The sequence below is a fragment of the Kryptolebias marmoratus genome, linkage group LG17 (assembly GCF_001649575.2).
Source record: "Kryptolebias marmoratus isolate JLee-2015 linkage group LG17, ASM164957v2, whole genome shotgun sequence".
Classification (NCBI taxonomy): Eukaryota; Metazoa; Chordata; class Actinopteri; order Cyprinodontiformes; family Rivulidae; genus Kryptolebias; species Kryptolebias marmoratus.
The window spans coordinates 22,535,355-22,549,547 of record NC_051446.1 but is presented as its reverse complement, the minus strand read 5'-3'; the positions used below and the strand labels follow the sequence as shown (position 1 = coordinate 22,549,547).

Genomic DNA, 14,193 nt, shown 5'->3' with positions numbered 1-14,193 from the left:
GCTTGCAGGGCTATAAGAACAAAAGAAGGTGGATTTTGCAAAACAAGTTTTTCCTGATCTGCTGTTGGGATGCAGCATGAAAAGCCTGGAACACCAGAAATCCAGCTGAAGGAATCCAATCAGACTTTATTTGTTAAGCCGTGGGGTCCCGTGTGTGAAGGATAACAAAGATGATAATCCAGGGATGTGTCTATATGTGTGCGCACGTGGCTTGCTGAGACCTTTTTGCCAGGTTATAGCCGGCCTCGGAGCTCCGGAGGTTTCACAGTGTAGGATGACTGACATCCCGTCGATCACGGTGCTGTCAGAGGGTCCGGCTGTGATGTTTGGCGCGATGCCTGCGGGGGAAACAAAAACACACGCAGAGTAAGGAGTACAGTAACAGGACTGTGTAGGAGGGAAACACGTTAAAGGCCGAGCATTGTTTTAGTCAAACCTTGTAAATGGCATCATGTACGATCTCAAATAATATTGTGAGACATGTTAGCGCTCAGAGAATGACTCATCAACTACCACATCAAATTAGCCAAATATTAGTGAAATTGGATGAGATTTAACTATTTTATGTTGGCTAAAACTGATTAGTTGTGACAGCCAGGTTGAATTGAGCTGACATTGAATGCTAATGAGTTTAATTTGTACAGCCAGTGATTACTTTCAGAGAGTTTCAGTAAAATAGGTCCAGTGGTTCGTGAGATAGTTTGAGAACAGACAGACAAACGTGGGCAAAAACGTTATCACATGCTTCCCTTTTGGGCAATAAAAAAACATATTTCCTGTAAGCACCAACATCCTGCAACCCAGAATTTAGTCGGTTCTTTGTTCGGCTAATTCTGAAAGGATTGACTTCCGACTTCAGCTTGGCACCACAACTGCGTGCTGACTGACTGTTTTATACATCCAGATAGATAGCAAATATGGAAACGAGGAGAGAAAATGACTGATAAATGGAAAAGAGAAAGGATTTCAAAAGGTAACTAAAATCCCCGTTTGTGATGTGCAATAAATCAAATCTTTTCCAGGATGACAGGAATGTGTATCACCACCAACAAAAAGAGAGTGGGGAGTTTTGTCACTGGATCTGAGTAAATACCAAGATACAGGAAAAGAGGAAACATGTATAAGTCGAGGAAGAAGATAAGATATGTGGAGAGATGGGAGAGAGAGAGAGAAGCAGTGACAGGAAAAGGGGGGAAAAATAAAAAAATCGGGATGGAAAGAGTGATTTAGTGACTCGAAAAATTATGAATTCTGATAACAAGGTGCGTCGTGGAGTGAAAGCAGCAGGAAGTGAGACACAGTGAAGAAAATTACATGTCAGAAACTTGCTGAAAAGATGCGCAGCGAGAGGACAATTACCATTGATTTTCAAATTCCAGCAGTGACACGAGCTCAGATAAAAAGTCATCTACAAATTTATGGTTATGTTCGGAGGTGAGAGAGCCGCAACAAACATGGGTTTTCAATGATAAGTCTTTTTATTGTAGAGTAATAAGTGCACGGCTAATTCTTCAGTTTGTATCAAAACATCTGGAGACTTAAATACAAGTTGTAAAAATTCAGAGGATGAAAACATTTTGATGATTCAAATCATCTAAAAATGCTGATTATATCTTTGTCCTTTAATATGGTCAAAAAATCAGTAAAGTTCAATGACTAAAAATACTTTTGTGGTGTTTCCTACTGCTAAATGTGTCTATACGTCATATTTTTGGTATACAAAGAAAACCTAAATATTACATACTTTACATAATATATTCCTTTATAGTACTGTCCCATCAGGATGTTTGAGCTTGAACTGCATGTTTAAAAGAAGTTATAAAACTATGTTTAGATTGTTTAAAGTGATCATGTCCAGCGATTTAATCTGCAACTAGAAGCACTTTAGAGAGCGCAAACCTCTGCCAAGGACGAAAGCGTCATGAAAAAAATAACGATCTGGATCACCATCAAAATTTAATCGTTTCCTGGGACAACCCACGTTTAAAAAATGAAAATTTCATCAGAATCTGTTCATTAGTTTTTAAGTAATCTTGATAACAGACAAACAAACCAACCAGCACTACTGAAAACAACTTCCTTGGTGGAGGTAAAAATGAAATAATAAATAAAGTACAGTTTGTGTTATCATAGAGCATACAGAAATGTACAAGCTGTTAAAATGCTGTTAAATCTGAACCGTTTATGCTCCAGGTATGTCTGTGATTAATATGAGGAGTTCCCAGTAGGTTTAGAAAGGAGAAATAATCTGTCACATGATCGTACACTCACTCAGAATGTGTATTATTTTACAATAAAGGCTCAAAAACAGTAACGTTATAACAATTTTTAGGCCCTGAAACACGTCTGGCTCATTTGTCGTCTCCATCAGTATTAATAAATACATATTTAGGGTAAAGCATTTATTGCAAAAACTCCATAAAAACAGGCAAAGTATAAAGTAACCTATATTTTGAGTCTTATTTATGATACTAAGATTTGATACATGAGGACAAATTCACTTGTAGACGATGACTGTGGGTTTTTTTTGCTTTTAGCGCCCGTTTTATTTGAATAGGTTAAAAGGAGCCCATTTAAAGCATTAAAATGGCCCTAAATTTTTCCCTTTTTCCAGTTTGCACTTCATTTCCATTTATGGAAAGTAATTACACCTCGTCATCTCTGAATCTGACAAAAGCTTTGGTGAGCTATTTGAGGACTGAACACATTTCTGTGAAAAAGAAAGAGAAAAGAAAGAAAAAAAAAAAGGCCAGTGCTGAGTTTTAACAAAATACATCACTTTAACCACATCAAAATAGTTTCCTAAAAAGCTTCCGGAGCACTTACTCGTAACAGCCAGGTACGTGTTGGTCTGAACTTCCCCTGCCAGATTTCTGGCAAAACACTGAAACATGCCGGTGTCGTCGGGCAGCAGGCCGTTGACCTGCAGGCTCCCTCCCACCAGCACCCGGTACCGCGGCGTCTTCACCGGATCAATGGGTGAGGCATCCTTATACCACACGATTTCCGGCTGGGGGACTCCTGCAGAGGGTCAGCGAGGGTTTGGACAACAAGTAATGATGACCTTTTTAGAGCACATTTCAGCATTCGTTCATTTAAACTCAACAGCTATTAAACAGGTCTACGTTGACGGGGTTCATCTCATCAGCTCTGACATTCTGACACTTAAATAAAAACATTCATACACAGAGCAGCGCTCACCCTTTGCCTGGCAGGGAATATCCACCACCTTCTCCATCTCTGCCGTGATGTGTTTTTCTGGTTCTTTTATAAACTGTGGTGGTTCTGAAAATTAGACAGTTTTAAACTAAGATCATCTTCTGTTAAATAATGGAGTTTTGAACAAACCTTAAAAATAACACATTCAAAGTCATGGATGACTCCGCTGCTACTACTACAAATCTTAGCTCAATATCTATAAAACTGACTGATTTATACCAACTTTTGTGGGGGGATTTAAAGGTCAGTTTTAGGGTCTTGAATTGCCTTGGCTCCAAAAGTTAATCAGTTGTAAAAGTACGGCCACTGATTACTTTCTACAAGATTCATCCCAACTCGCCTAGAGGTTCATGAAGTGTTTCAGACAAACATGCGTTGATGCTGATACATTATCGTCCACCTCTGCCTTCCGGCGGCGGGCAATAATAAGCTCGAAGAGAAAAGTCTCAGTCAGCAGTATCAAGGAAAAAGTTAACCTCACCTTAAGCTTTGAGTCACATTACAACCTTGAGAACATCAAAGTGTTTCAGTGGGAAAGAATCAAAGTGACTTGAGCAATGCTTTTAAACCGTTTCTTGAGGCCAACCATTAGTTTCATCCCTTTTAAATCAATAACGTTTTCCCCGTTACTGCCTCACAACTTCACTGCCGTGCTTTAGCCCGAGTCATGTAGTGAGGCAGATTTATATCAGGTTTTTTAAATTTGTAAACCTAAATGCCAAGATGTTTTACTGTTGCACATAGTAAACATAAGTAGCTTTTTATTCACACTTTTTTATGCAGATGCACGAGTAAACCCCTAATCCATTATCCTCTACTTTAAGGCTTTCTGTGTAAAACCATAATTAAAAAAAAAGATGAAAGTCATTGTGGGGTTTTAGAAATAGGGAAATAGAACCTTAGATGATCAACAACAACAGCACCATGTTAGAAAACAGAGGTTTTATCAGCTTGTTGGTCTGAGACATTCAATGTTCATACAACGTTAACAAAGAAAGACAACAGGAATTGGACAGAAGCAACTGTTTCTAGCCATAGATATGAGAAAAGTGGCAAAAATAATAGGTCTCAGTTTCTAACTGAAGCTAAATGAGTGTTTTGTTCTCACAGAAATCCCAGGATTTCCAACTAAAGGAAGCACTGCTCGAACCCGTTTAGTTTGCTTGGCTAAAACAATTTTAGTTAATAAATCAGTGCACCACAGAATTACGGCTTTTAATTACCGTTAGCTCTACAGTAAGTGATGAAATTCAAATTTCAGAAGGGAGCATTCAGGCATTTCATGCTGGTCGTATTTATTTGGAAGCTTGAGTTTGACATGAGGAAATAAAACTGGAGCTTATTATTATGTTTGTTAGTGCCAGTTAAAGGAAAAAAAGAAGTTATAGAACAAAGGAAATTTTGCCTGTTTGACAATAATCCAACAATGAGATGTTTGATTTTTTTGTAGCTGTGAAATAAAAAAATATTTCTGTGTAAAAGTATTTAAGTTTAAATATGAAAAGGTTGGGCATGAAAATGGCCTAAGTAAAAATATAAATGGTAAAGAACAAAACTTCTCATCTCTTTAATGTATGATTTTACACCTATAGGTGTGATTACTCACGTCATATTCTGTAAATGGTGTTTAAATTTTTTAATACTGCATTTGTCTTAGAACTGAAGGGTGTGAATTGGTGTGAAACCACAGTGGTAACAGGTGTAATTAAGTCAGCTTTAAATGTGAATGAACAGACAAAACTATGAGAGTGTCACAAATAACAGTAAATAATAATAATAAAAATTAAAAAGCTTTATTTATTACCTAGAACATGAAGATAGGCTCCAGCGCTGACTGAGGGCACGCTGCTGCTTCGGAGAATGGCCTCGCATTCGTAAAACCCAGCATCGCTCACCACGGGGCTGAGAATGGTCAGTCTGCGGTTGTAGTCGCTCAAACCACTCGTCACCAACACTCCGTTTTTTCGCCATGAGATACTCAGCTTGATAAGAGGTCTACACAGAGAAAGCAAGAGTGTCCAAATTGTCAATTTTATAGCGTACCACAAACTGTAAGCTACAGTAAACTGCATTACCCACAGGGCATTGGTTGAAAACAGGAAGTCAGGACTTATTTTACACTGCTTCTGATTGAGTCAAATATAGGAAATCAGGTGATTCATAACTCATGAGGATCAATGATTGGTTAAAAGTTACTCACAAGGAGCCAATCAGACGCACAGCTGGGTGTGTGCTGGGAGTCTAAGGACCCTAATATATACAGTCACAACTTTATTTGGTCTCCGCTTTGAGCATGGGACATTACCCTATAGTTTTAAGATTTTTACCTGGCGTTGGCCACGCACTCCATCGTGACTTCTGAGGTGCCTGTGACCACACTGGTGTTCCTGGGAGGGATGATGATAGTGGGGGCGATTGGATCTGCTGGACCACCAATATCTAGATAAGAAGACACATAAACATACCCCAAAAAAGAATGTCAGTCTATTTATTTATAAAGTACATTTAAACTATGAAAGTTGGATCAAAGCGCAGTTCAGTGAACCAAAGAAAAGCCCAAATAATTTCCCTAAAACAGAATACAACATTAGACGAAACTGTTAAAAGCAAAAAAGCAAATCAACTTTTTGAGATTGATTATCTCATATAATCAGGTTTTTAGACCCGAGTTTTCCTGCTGAAGTTCAGTGAGCTAATGGTTCCTTTAAATAAACTTGGCACAACCCATTTAGAGCTTTTAAAAATTAAATCTAACCTGTAATATACTGATGTAGATTCTCAGTCACCAGGGACATGGTGATCCTAGCATTTTGAACCAAAGGAAACTAAACAGATTTGTTTTGTTTTGTTTTTTGAATTCTTTTAGACTTTTTGCTTCTCATCTGAGAAGCAAAAAGGGAACGTTGGTTGGCTGATAAATCAGAGAAGCCCAATGCCTTCGATTCAACTTACTTAACTTGTAATGCACAGGAAACTAAGAGTAAGGCCAATACTGGTGTAATATGCAAATATCAAAAGGCCAGTTGGTCTAATCCTACATACAATAAATTGCAGTCACCTAAATAAGAGGATGTAAGGATGTGAATAACTTTCAACACCTCAGGAGGTGAGAATTGGCTTGCCCAATGGGCTGTCAGAACAGGAATGTTTTTGTGACGTTTCAGCCTTGAAAGGGGGAAAAAGTCTTGAAATGCCACCCTTACAATTTCATGTACACGACCAAAGTGCAACCTTTTGAAAACGTCATAGCCTCACCTCTAATCTAACCTCTTAGCCAAGGGTGTCCTTTTCTTCTTGTTGTGCGTACAGTTATGCACGTTTCACACCTCGTTTCTTGTTTTTGGTGTATTTTTGTGGCAGCGTTACATCAGCACGTACAGAACTGGCATAGTTACTACAGTGTTTTGGGTTATTTTTGGTGTTTTCTTGTAGATGAAGTAATTTCCTGAAATGGTGTCGTGTTTGCAAAGATAATTTTAAAAATGACAAATTAAAAATTTGGACAAGGCCTTAGCATGTGTCAATGATCTAGCTCAGTGGTCTCCAATCCTGGTCCTCAAGGGCCACCATCCTGCATGTTTTACTTGTTTCTCTGCTCCAACACACCTGATTTGAATCATTGTGTCATTAACAGGCTTCTGCAGAACATGAAGAGGTGATTTAACCTCTGAATCAGGTGTGTTGGAGCAGGGAAACAAGGAAATCATGCAGGATAGTGGCTCTCGAGGACCAGGATTGGAGACCACTGAGCCAGCTTATATGTTTGTCAAAAAAAAAACACTGTCAAGAATAAGAATAAAATAAAGAAAATTATATCCATAGAATTGTTAGGTGGAGCTTTATGAAGCCGACTTATTGATAAAACCAGATCTGATGGGAGCACTGCATTGTGAGGCAGCTGGTTGTTTTGGGGGAAGTTTTTTAAGTGTCTTAGAAATTTAATTTCAGTTCACTGCACTCCTTAGGTGCCCACTGATGTGAAATATTGAAACTGACCAGTGAACACGCTGTATCCGAGTTCTGATAGATACAGAGGACAGACTGCACAGAACATCTGAAACACAACTAAAGAAAGAAAAATACTCTTTGACCAACACAGAGAGATGAAGTGTCAACTCCGCATGTTCATATATTTAAAAATTGCACCAAATGTGCAAACTAGTTTCCTTCTGAGGGAATGTGTTTGTGTGTTGAGCATCAGACAGAGCCCATGGCTGTGAAAGCCTCGCCTGTGTGCAGCTTGAGATGTGTCATGTCTGTGATAAACTCACAGTGATCTGTCAATCCCATCATGCCCTGGGACTGAGCTCGTGGCTGCACATGTCAGATGTTGCTACGGGGGCTGTCATGACTCAATAATACCAATCTCTGTTTTGTGCACGCCTTGATCTACGCCCAGAAACACACACACACCTGAGAGGGGGCCAATGATTGACTGTTTGACACCTGGAACACACTCGATCTGACATATCTTTAAGCATGTCAAAACATTTGTATACTTTAAAGTGAAGGAAGAAATATGTTAATTTGACCATTTTCAAAGCCTTGGAGAACATCACTATTAATCCCATACTTGTGAGTACAGAAATGAAGTCAGGTTTTTAGTATAAGACAAGAGGTGATGTCTAAAACCAGCTCTGTACTCGTCTTACTAACAGTGATTTATGCAATATCATTGTTCAGTTTATTTTAGTATAATTCTTAACTGAAAACAGTTCATGTCCACAATGAAAAGGTTTGAGTGATTCGAGCTTTCAGGCAGCCTTTGTCAGAGTTTTAGATGTTTTGTTTGCAGCCATCATTAGGAAAGGTCAGGTGCTTCATTTTTCAAAGTTTTATAAATGCTCATCAAATCTGGTCTCAATAGCAGTCATGAGCTGCTCAAATCAGCTGTCAAATACAAATTGATGCTGCTGAAGAGGAAAAAAACTAAAAGAAAATACTAACTTTCAGGGTTGTTTCTTCAGTTTGAGATGTAATTTAATGGAAATGGAGGACGTGAAATTATTATTTTTTTCTTAGAGTTCTGAGGAAAGCTTATCCAAAGCCTGTTTGAGTGTTAAACACTAAAAGACAGACTGATGCATTTTGGCGGAAATAGGCTTCAAATGAAAGACAAAAAAAAGGTACATAATTTGATAATACACAGTCAAGCATGACGGTGGAGTGAATATGGTTTGGGCCTGTTCCCACCCATGGGAAATAGTTTAATGGTTCAAGGTAAAATGGACAAACCTGACAAATCTGAAGAATGAAAAGACAATATCTTCTCTTTTAGCTTTTTGAAACAAATAATAGAGAAAACTTCAAACAAGTAAAAGACTCTTAGTTGGTTGTAAAAGCTATAAATATTCACATGAACTGATCAAGCTTTTATTTTACAATGTTTTTTGTTTTAGTTATTTAAAAACTTTTAAACAACTTAAATTATTTGAAAATTATCCAATTTCAGTATATACCATGTGGAACCAAGGTCAACTTTTATTTGCCACAGAACTTTAAAGAGGCATAAATTATAGCAAAATATCCATCTCTGAACCATGGTTAGTTCTAGCTCACAACAATTAAAAGCAAATATATTATATATTAAGTGCTGGTGGTTGACCTCATTTCAAATTAAATATTCAAATATTTCCACCCCTGCATATCTGGTCTTGATTATTGTTATGCTTTAATAGCTTATTTTATGCTACAGGATTGTTTTTGCATCAGTCTTTGTTGTTTTTAAAATCTTTAAAAAAGTAAGGATAAATAAATGAACTTTAAATGTTTAAACGGTTTTCTATCTCTACCTTTTTTTTCCTTTTGCATTCAGCAGGTTTTAGGTATGCTCATTTGGAGCCAGAAAAACTAATCTGAAATGCACTGTCAGAGGCATCACTGCACCAACCGATATGGACAGATAGACGTACGCATTACAGTAAAACCTCACAGGAACACAACTCTTCCAGCAGCCTGCACATACGAGTGTGTGTGTGTGTGTGTGTGTGAGAGAGAGAGAGTGAGTGAGTATGTATATATGGGGAATATTAATGCAAATGCATGGCACGTTTCCATCAGACCTACAGAGTTGAGACCCCCCGCCAGGCTCTATATACGCTGACTGTGGTGTGTTTGCATGTGTGTGTTCCAGCACTTGTATAATCAACTCTGCCATCGTTCTCAACATGTGCCACAGGCTATTTCTGCTCGCTCGTGTTGTCAACTGTAATATCTTACCTTCGCCCTCCTCATTCACTTTCATAATGAACTCCAGTCTTGCATGTCATAAGCCCCTGTCTGTAAGATTTCCTCTTTCATTTTTCCCCGTTGAGCCGAGGCTGGTTAGATTGCTTCGATTCAAGGATCTCCCACTTTTTCCAGTGGAAGCTAAGAATGTCGTTGAATTTTGAGGAACTACTTGATGATAAATAATTTGTTTAAAACCTCTGTTACTGTGTGTGTCTGAGAGACACTGGTAGGTAAGTATTTATGCAGTTATGTAGAAATTTCTCACACACATACACCTTTGAAAACCTAACAATAACATGAATGTGGGTAAATTTATTAATATTTTAGGTCAGAATAGATGGGAAAGCGTTCTAAATTGTTATTATTTTGGAGCTTTGTGTTCATACACCTCTGTCACCTAAAGCCCACAAAGATAAGTTTTATGAAAAATCCAGATGTTTAGATTTTGTTGTGTCACAAATAGTTTTTTTAAAAGCAGTAGTTAGAAAAAGAATTGCAATAAATGTGACCTGTGTGTGTTAATTTGCTGCAATCACCTTCTCCAGTAAAACATATGATAAAGACACATTATTCATTTGTTCCATTTTAAACACTTTCCAGATTTATCCCTTCTTTTGACTAAAGTGCAGCCAGTGTTGTTACATGAGCAATGCATTCTAGGTCAGCATAAGATTTCAGTATGCGTATAAAGGTGGCTACTTACTCTCGACTGACAGGGTGATGGGCTGGCTGGTCTTGTTCTCTCCGTTTTTGTCATTTACCGCCTGCACATAATAACGCCCTGCATCTGGTGCCACCGTCGACAAAATAACCAGCGTGTTGTCCAGAGTGATGGCACTGAGGAAGAAACACACAAAACATTTTGAATAAGCTGCATATAACATGACATCAAGGAGTGATATTACATTTTTGGCTGTAGGCAATCTAAAGACCGCTTTGAGAAATTAAAAAGAGGCATTCCTTGAAGGAACGCAGAACAAACTTGCCTTGCATTCCAGTTTTCAAGTTTTAAACTAAGATCTGATAGTGCTCGGAGTGTGTATATGACTCTCAGCCACTAACGCACTAAATTGTAGCTCAAAATCTCGAAAAATGTCTGCGTTTTAGCTGTTTGGCATTTGCTAAAGTCAATTAGCTGTGGAGCTCATCTTGAATTGGGTTGACTCCAAAAGTAACTCAGGTGTAGATGCACAGCCAATAATTACTTTGTGAGAGTTTCACTAAAATCTGTTCAGTGGTTCATGAGATATTTTGCTAACAGAGACTGACAAACACACACACACAGACAGGCCATTACATAACGCCCTGCCCTTATGGCAATAGGTGATAAAATAATATAAGTGCTACCAATAACCAACCTTTAAAGATTGTACTGTGTAACTGGGGCTTAATATGTTTGAAGTTTATCCGGGTCCACATGTGATCCAACCGCTGAAAAGAACATCAAACATTTTACCATTTTAATTACACTGTTCAAGCAGCGTTAAGTCGATTGATTTACAACGTGTAAACATTGTGTAAGTGCTGAACGAGCACAGCAGAAATATTGACATCCTCTCTTTTCTCAGAGATGATGCCCTTGCATAATAAGCCTGAACAATTAATTGGTCATTTGTACCTCACTGCTTCCTCTGACCTGCAGTTTGGCAGCTCACCGCCCTCTGTATTGGCTGCTGAAATCACACCTGAATGAATAAACACTGATCACAGTTTCAGTAGTTTGTTCTATAGACTTAAAAAGTTTCTTTTCCTCATTTTGAAGCATCTTCTTTGAGTCTTGTCCTGAGTGCTGTCTGATGCTGCAGCCCCTGACCATGATCACAGTCAATATTTTTTTTATTATCGGTGCCTCGTTCAACAGCCTGAAACCATGTTTAACTGAAAGCCTTCCTTGTCACAGATCTTTTCCTTTTTTCATCCATGTCCTGATCAGTCCTGGTTTCTTTCTATCAAATACTAAAGAATACAATTTTATGAAGCAAAGCTTGGTAGTTTGCCATGATAGACACAATTTCCTGGTATTTATTAAACACCATTTGAAGACAAATTAATATAATGTTCTGTGAAATTTGCCTTTGATTTGTAATCTCTCGCTGCTGAAGGCAAAAGAGGCACAATAATGTTTTTGTCCGTGTCTGTATGTTTATTTGTCTGTACCATTGCCAAAATATTTCACTGAACAAATTTTTTTGAAACGCTCAAAGTAATCATTGGGTTTAACATCGACAACTGATTAACTTTTGGAGTCAACCTATTTCATGATGGGCTCCACAACTAATCCACCTTAGCCGACACAAAAAAAGTTACACCTCAGTGAATTTTACAGATAACTGGGTAAAATCTGACGTGACACAGATTAACAGATCATGTAAGTCCTTACAGTATTGTATGAGACTGCGCATGATGTTTCGGTTTGACCAATATACCTATAACCTGTAATTTCTCAACATAGAGTCTTAGTCTAAAACTCTAGCATGAACTGCTGCAGGCAATTTGTATTTTTTTAAGGAATGCTATGCCCTTATTTTTTATGTCTTCTGTAAACTTCCTAAAGCCAATATCAGTGCTGAATCTGGAAGCTTAGCAATCAACATAAAAAATATCTGATGACCAACTAGGACTGATTTTCTGGCTTGTTTAATAAAATCTACAGTAATTTTTGAAGTTTGTTGTTCGCAGGTGTAACACGAAAACACACTTCGGTTTCATTAGTTCTGTTTATACTTCTCAGCTGAAATACCAGCTTTGTCTGATCAAAGAAACAACACAGCAGGTGAGAAACTAATAACACAGAAAAATAGAAATATTACACACACAAACACACACTTTCTCAGCGAAGCTCCAAAGTGGCACGCAGGAATACTGTACCACAAACAATAATACAGCAGCTGCTTTTGCCGCCACCTTTCACAGCTTAGGATCTATTTTCAGACTGATTGATTTTCAAACATGTGAAAAGTGACCCCCTGTCATCGGGCTCATTTGGGATTCGCTGCACATGCTGAGACTCAAAACACCCTTTCTAAAGGGGGGAAGCAAACGTCAATGTCTAGCACTTATGATCTGTGGTAAATATTTTATGCTAGCTTGCTGGAGCGGTGACATCCTGGACAAACACCTATAAATTATGGATCTCTTCTGGGATGAAGGAAACATGGAAGAGTCCAAAGCACTGAATGAATCCCTGGTGACGTTTTAGGGGACATTCTACAGTGGTGATGCAACGGAAGCTTAACTTTTTATTTATTTATTTTTTTAACAGTAACTTTAAAAAAAAAAGGTCAAAAATAAATATGATACTGACGGTCACCACAGCTTAGAAGGGAAAGCCTTTGTTCTTCTGTAGCAGCAAACTATGGAGTGACATCTGCTTTTTATAAACAACCAGCCTCCACTTTACTTAAAAGAATAAAGTTTGACTTTTTTTTGTTTAAGTTTTGTGCATTCTTCTACGTCAGTGAGATTTTGGGATCTTTTTGCATGCACTGCTCATTGTGACAATCAGGATAAAACTGTTAAGCAGTAACAGTAAAAATGTCAGCCTGCAGCTCCTGAAATAGTGGCGCCTACACTGACTCTGATGAAAGCACTAACTAGAGATCAACTAATGCTCATCTTTAGAAATGATGGCAACCAATAGCAGATATATAAAGTGATTTTTTTTGTACGCGTTTACTTTTAACCAACAAAATGTAACAGTTTATCAGTCATAAATATTACAATCTGCTAGATTAAAAATACAATAAGAGTGTAAAAAAGATGGATGGTGCAAACAGTAAGGTAATAATGATAATCAGTTAACCAAACAGCAAAGGCCTCAGAACATTTTAGGAACCTTTGTGAATTGGTTCTAAAACCTTTTCTTTGACATGTTTGTTGATCGACACTGTTAAAAACCAAATAAAATGCACCCTTGCTTCGAAAGACACCCCCACTGCAGAAGGTGTATTGATGTGTGATGTGTCAAGTGTAAGAATACTGTTCTGCCCACGGATGTGCCTGCTTAATAATAGACTTTGTATGCTTATGTGTATGCAAGACGAATAAAACAAGGTGAACAGTCAGTCTAATTAGACAGCCAACTGATCAACCTCTAGTGCCTCCATGATTGTTCCACCCCCGTGTTTAAGCACTGCAGAAGTGTTATTACTTATATATATATATATATATATACACACATGCACACAAACGTACCTTTTCTTGTTGTGGTCCAAATGATTGTTTTGCATAAAGATTATGTAAATTAATGCAAATTAATGTTGTGGTAAAGGGGGGGGATTAGTTCTTGTGTTGATTCCAATAGGGAGCACCAGCACTCCAGACTTGGCCAAATCTTTCTGAGGGTCTCAACAAGCCACATGAGCACATTTTGCAGGGCCAATTTTTGGCTTATTTTTGTGTGCATGGCTTGCAAAACTCTATTAAAGGCCATGCTCACCATTTTGTTTCCTGCTGCCGCCCATGTCATACACACCCGCCACAAAATCGAGATGGGTTTAAGATGAGTTTGAGACACCTGAGCCAACTCTGACTATTTGACATGTTCAAAATTCAAGCAACAAGACTGCCTCTGCAGCTCAAACGAGAAAAAATTGAGAACCTTGAGAGACAGTCTGGAGACCCCCTCTCGAGCACCATTCACCAACTAGTCACCAACAGTCACAGTCCAATGAAATACTACCTTAAACATCTGACTTTGCAAACGCATTCCCATCTGGTTCTTATCTTTTTCATTTTCAGACT

The 14,193-nt window shown here is 38.1% G+C and overlaps 1 protein-coding gene across 6 annotated transcripts in view; it reads right to left on the bottom strand.

Annotated features, from left to right (window-relative positions):
- The window catches only part of sdk2b (sidekick cell adhesion molecule 2b), a 292,476-nt gene that overhangs the window by 54,893 nt on the left and 223,390 nt on the right, over positions 1-14,193 (bottom strand). For all 6 annotated transcript variants that reach the window (XM_037980904.1, XM_017438659.3, XM_017438689.3 and 3 more), the window contains 6 exons: positions 10,154-10,287; positions 5,547-5,658; positions 5,024-5,214; positions 3,202-3,285; positions 2,827-3,021; positions 222-338 (listed from right to left, as the gene is read on the bottom strand). In XM_037980904.1, the coding sequence (XP_037836832.1) occupies positions 222-338; positions 2,827-3,021; positions 3,202-3,285; positions 5,024-5,214; positions 5,547-5,658; positions 10,154-10,287 (833 nt within the window). The remainder of the gene's footprint in view (positions 1-221; positions 339-2,826; positions 3,022-3,201; positions 3,286-5,023; positions 5,215-5,546; positions 5,659-10,153; positions 10,288-14,193) is intronic.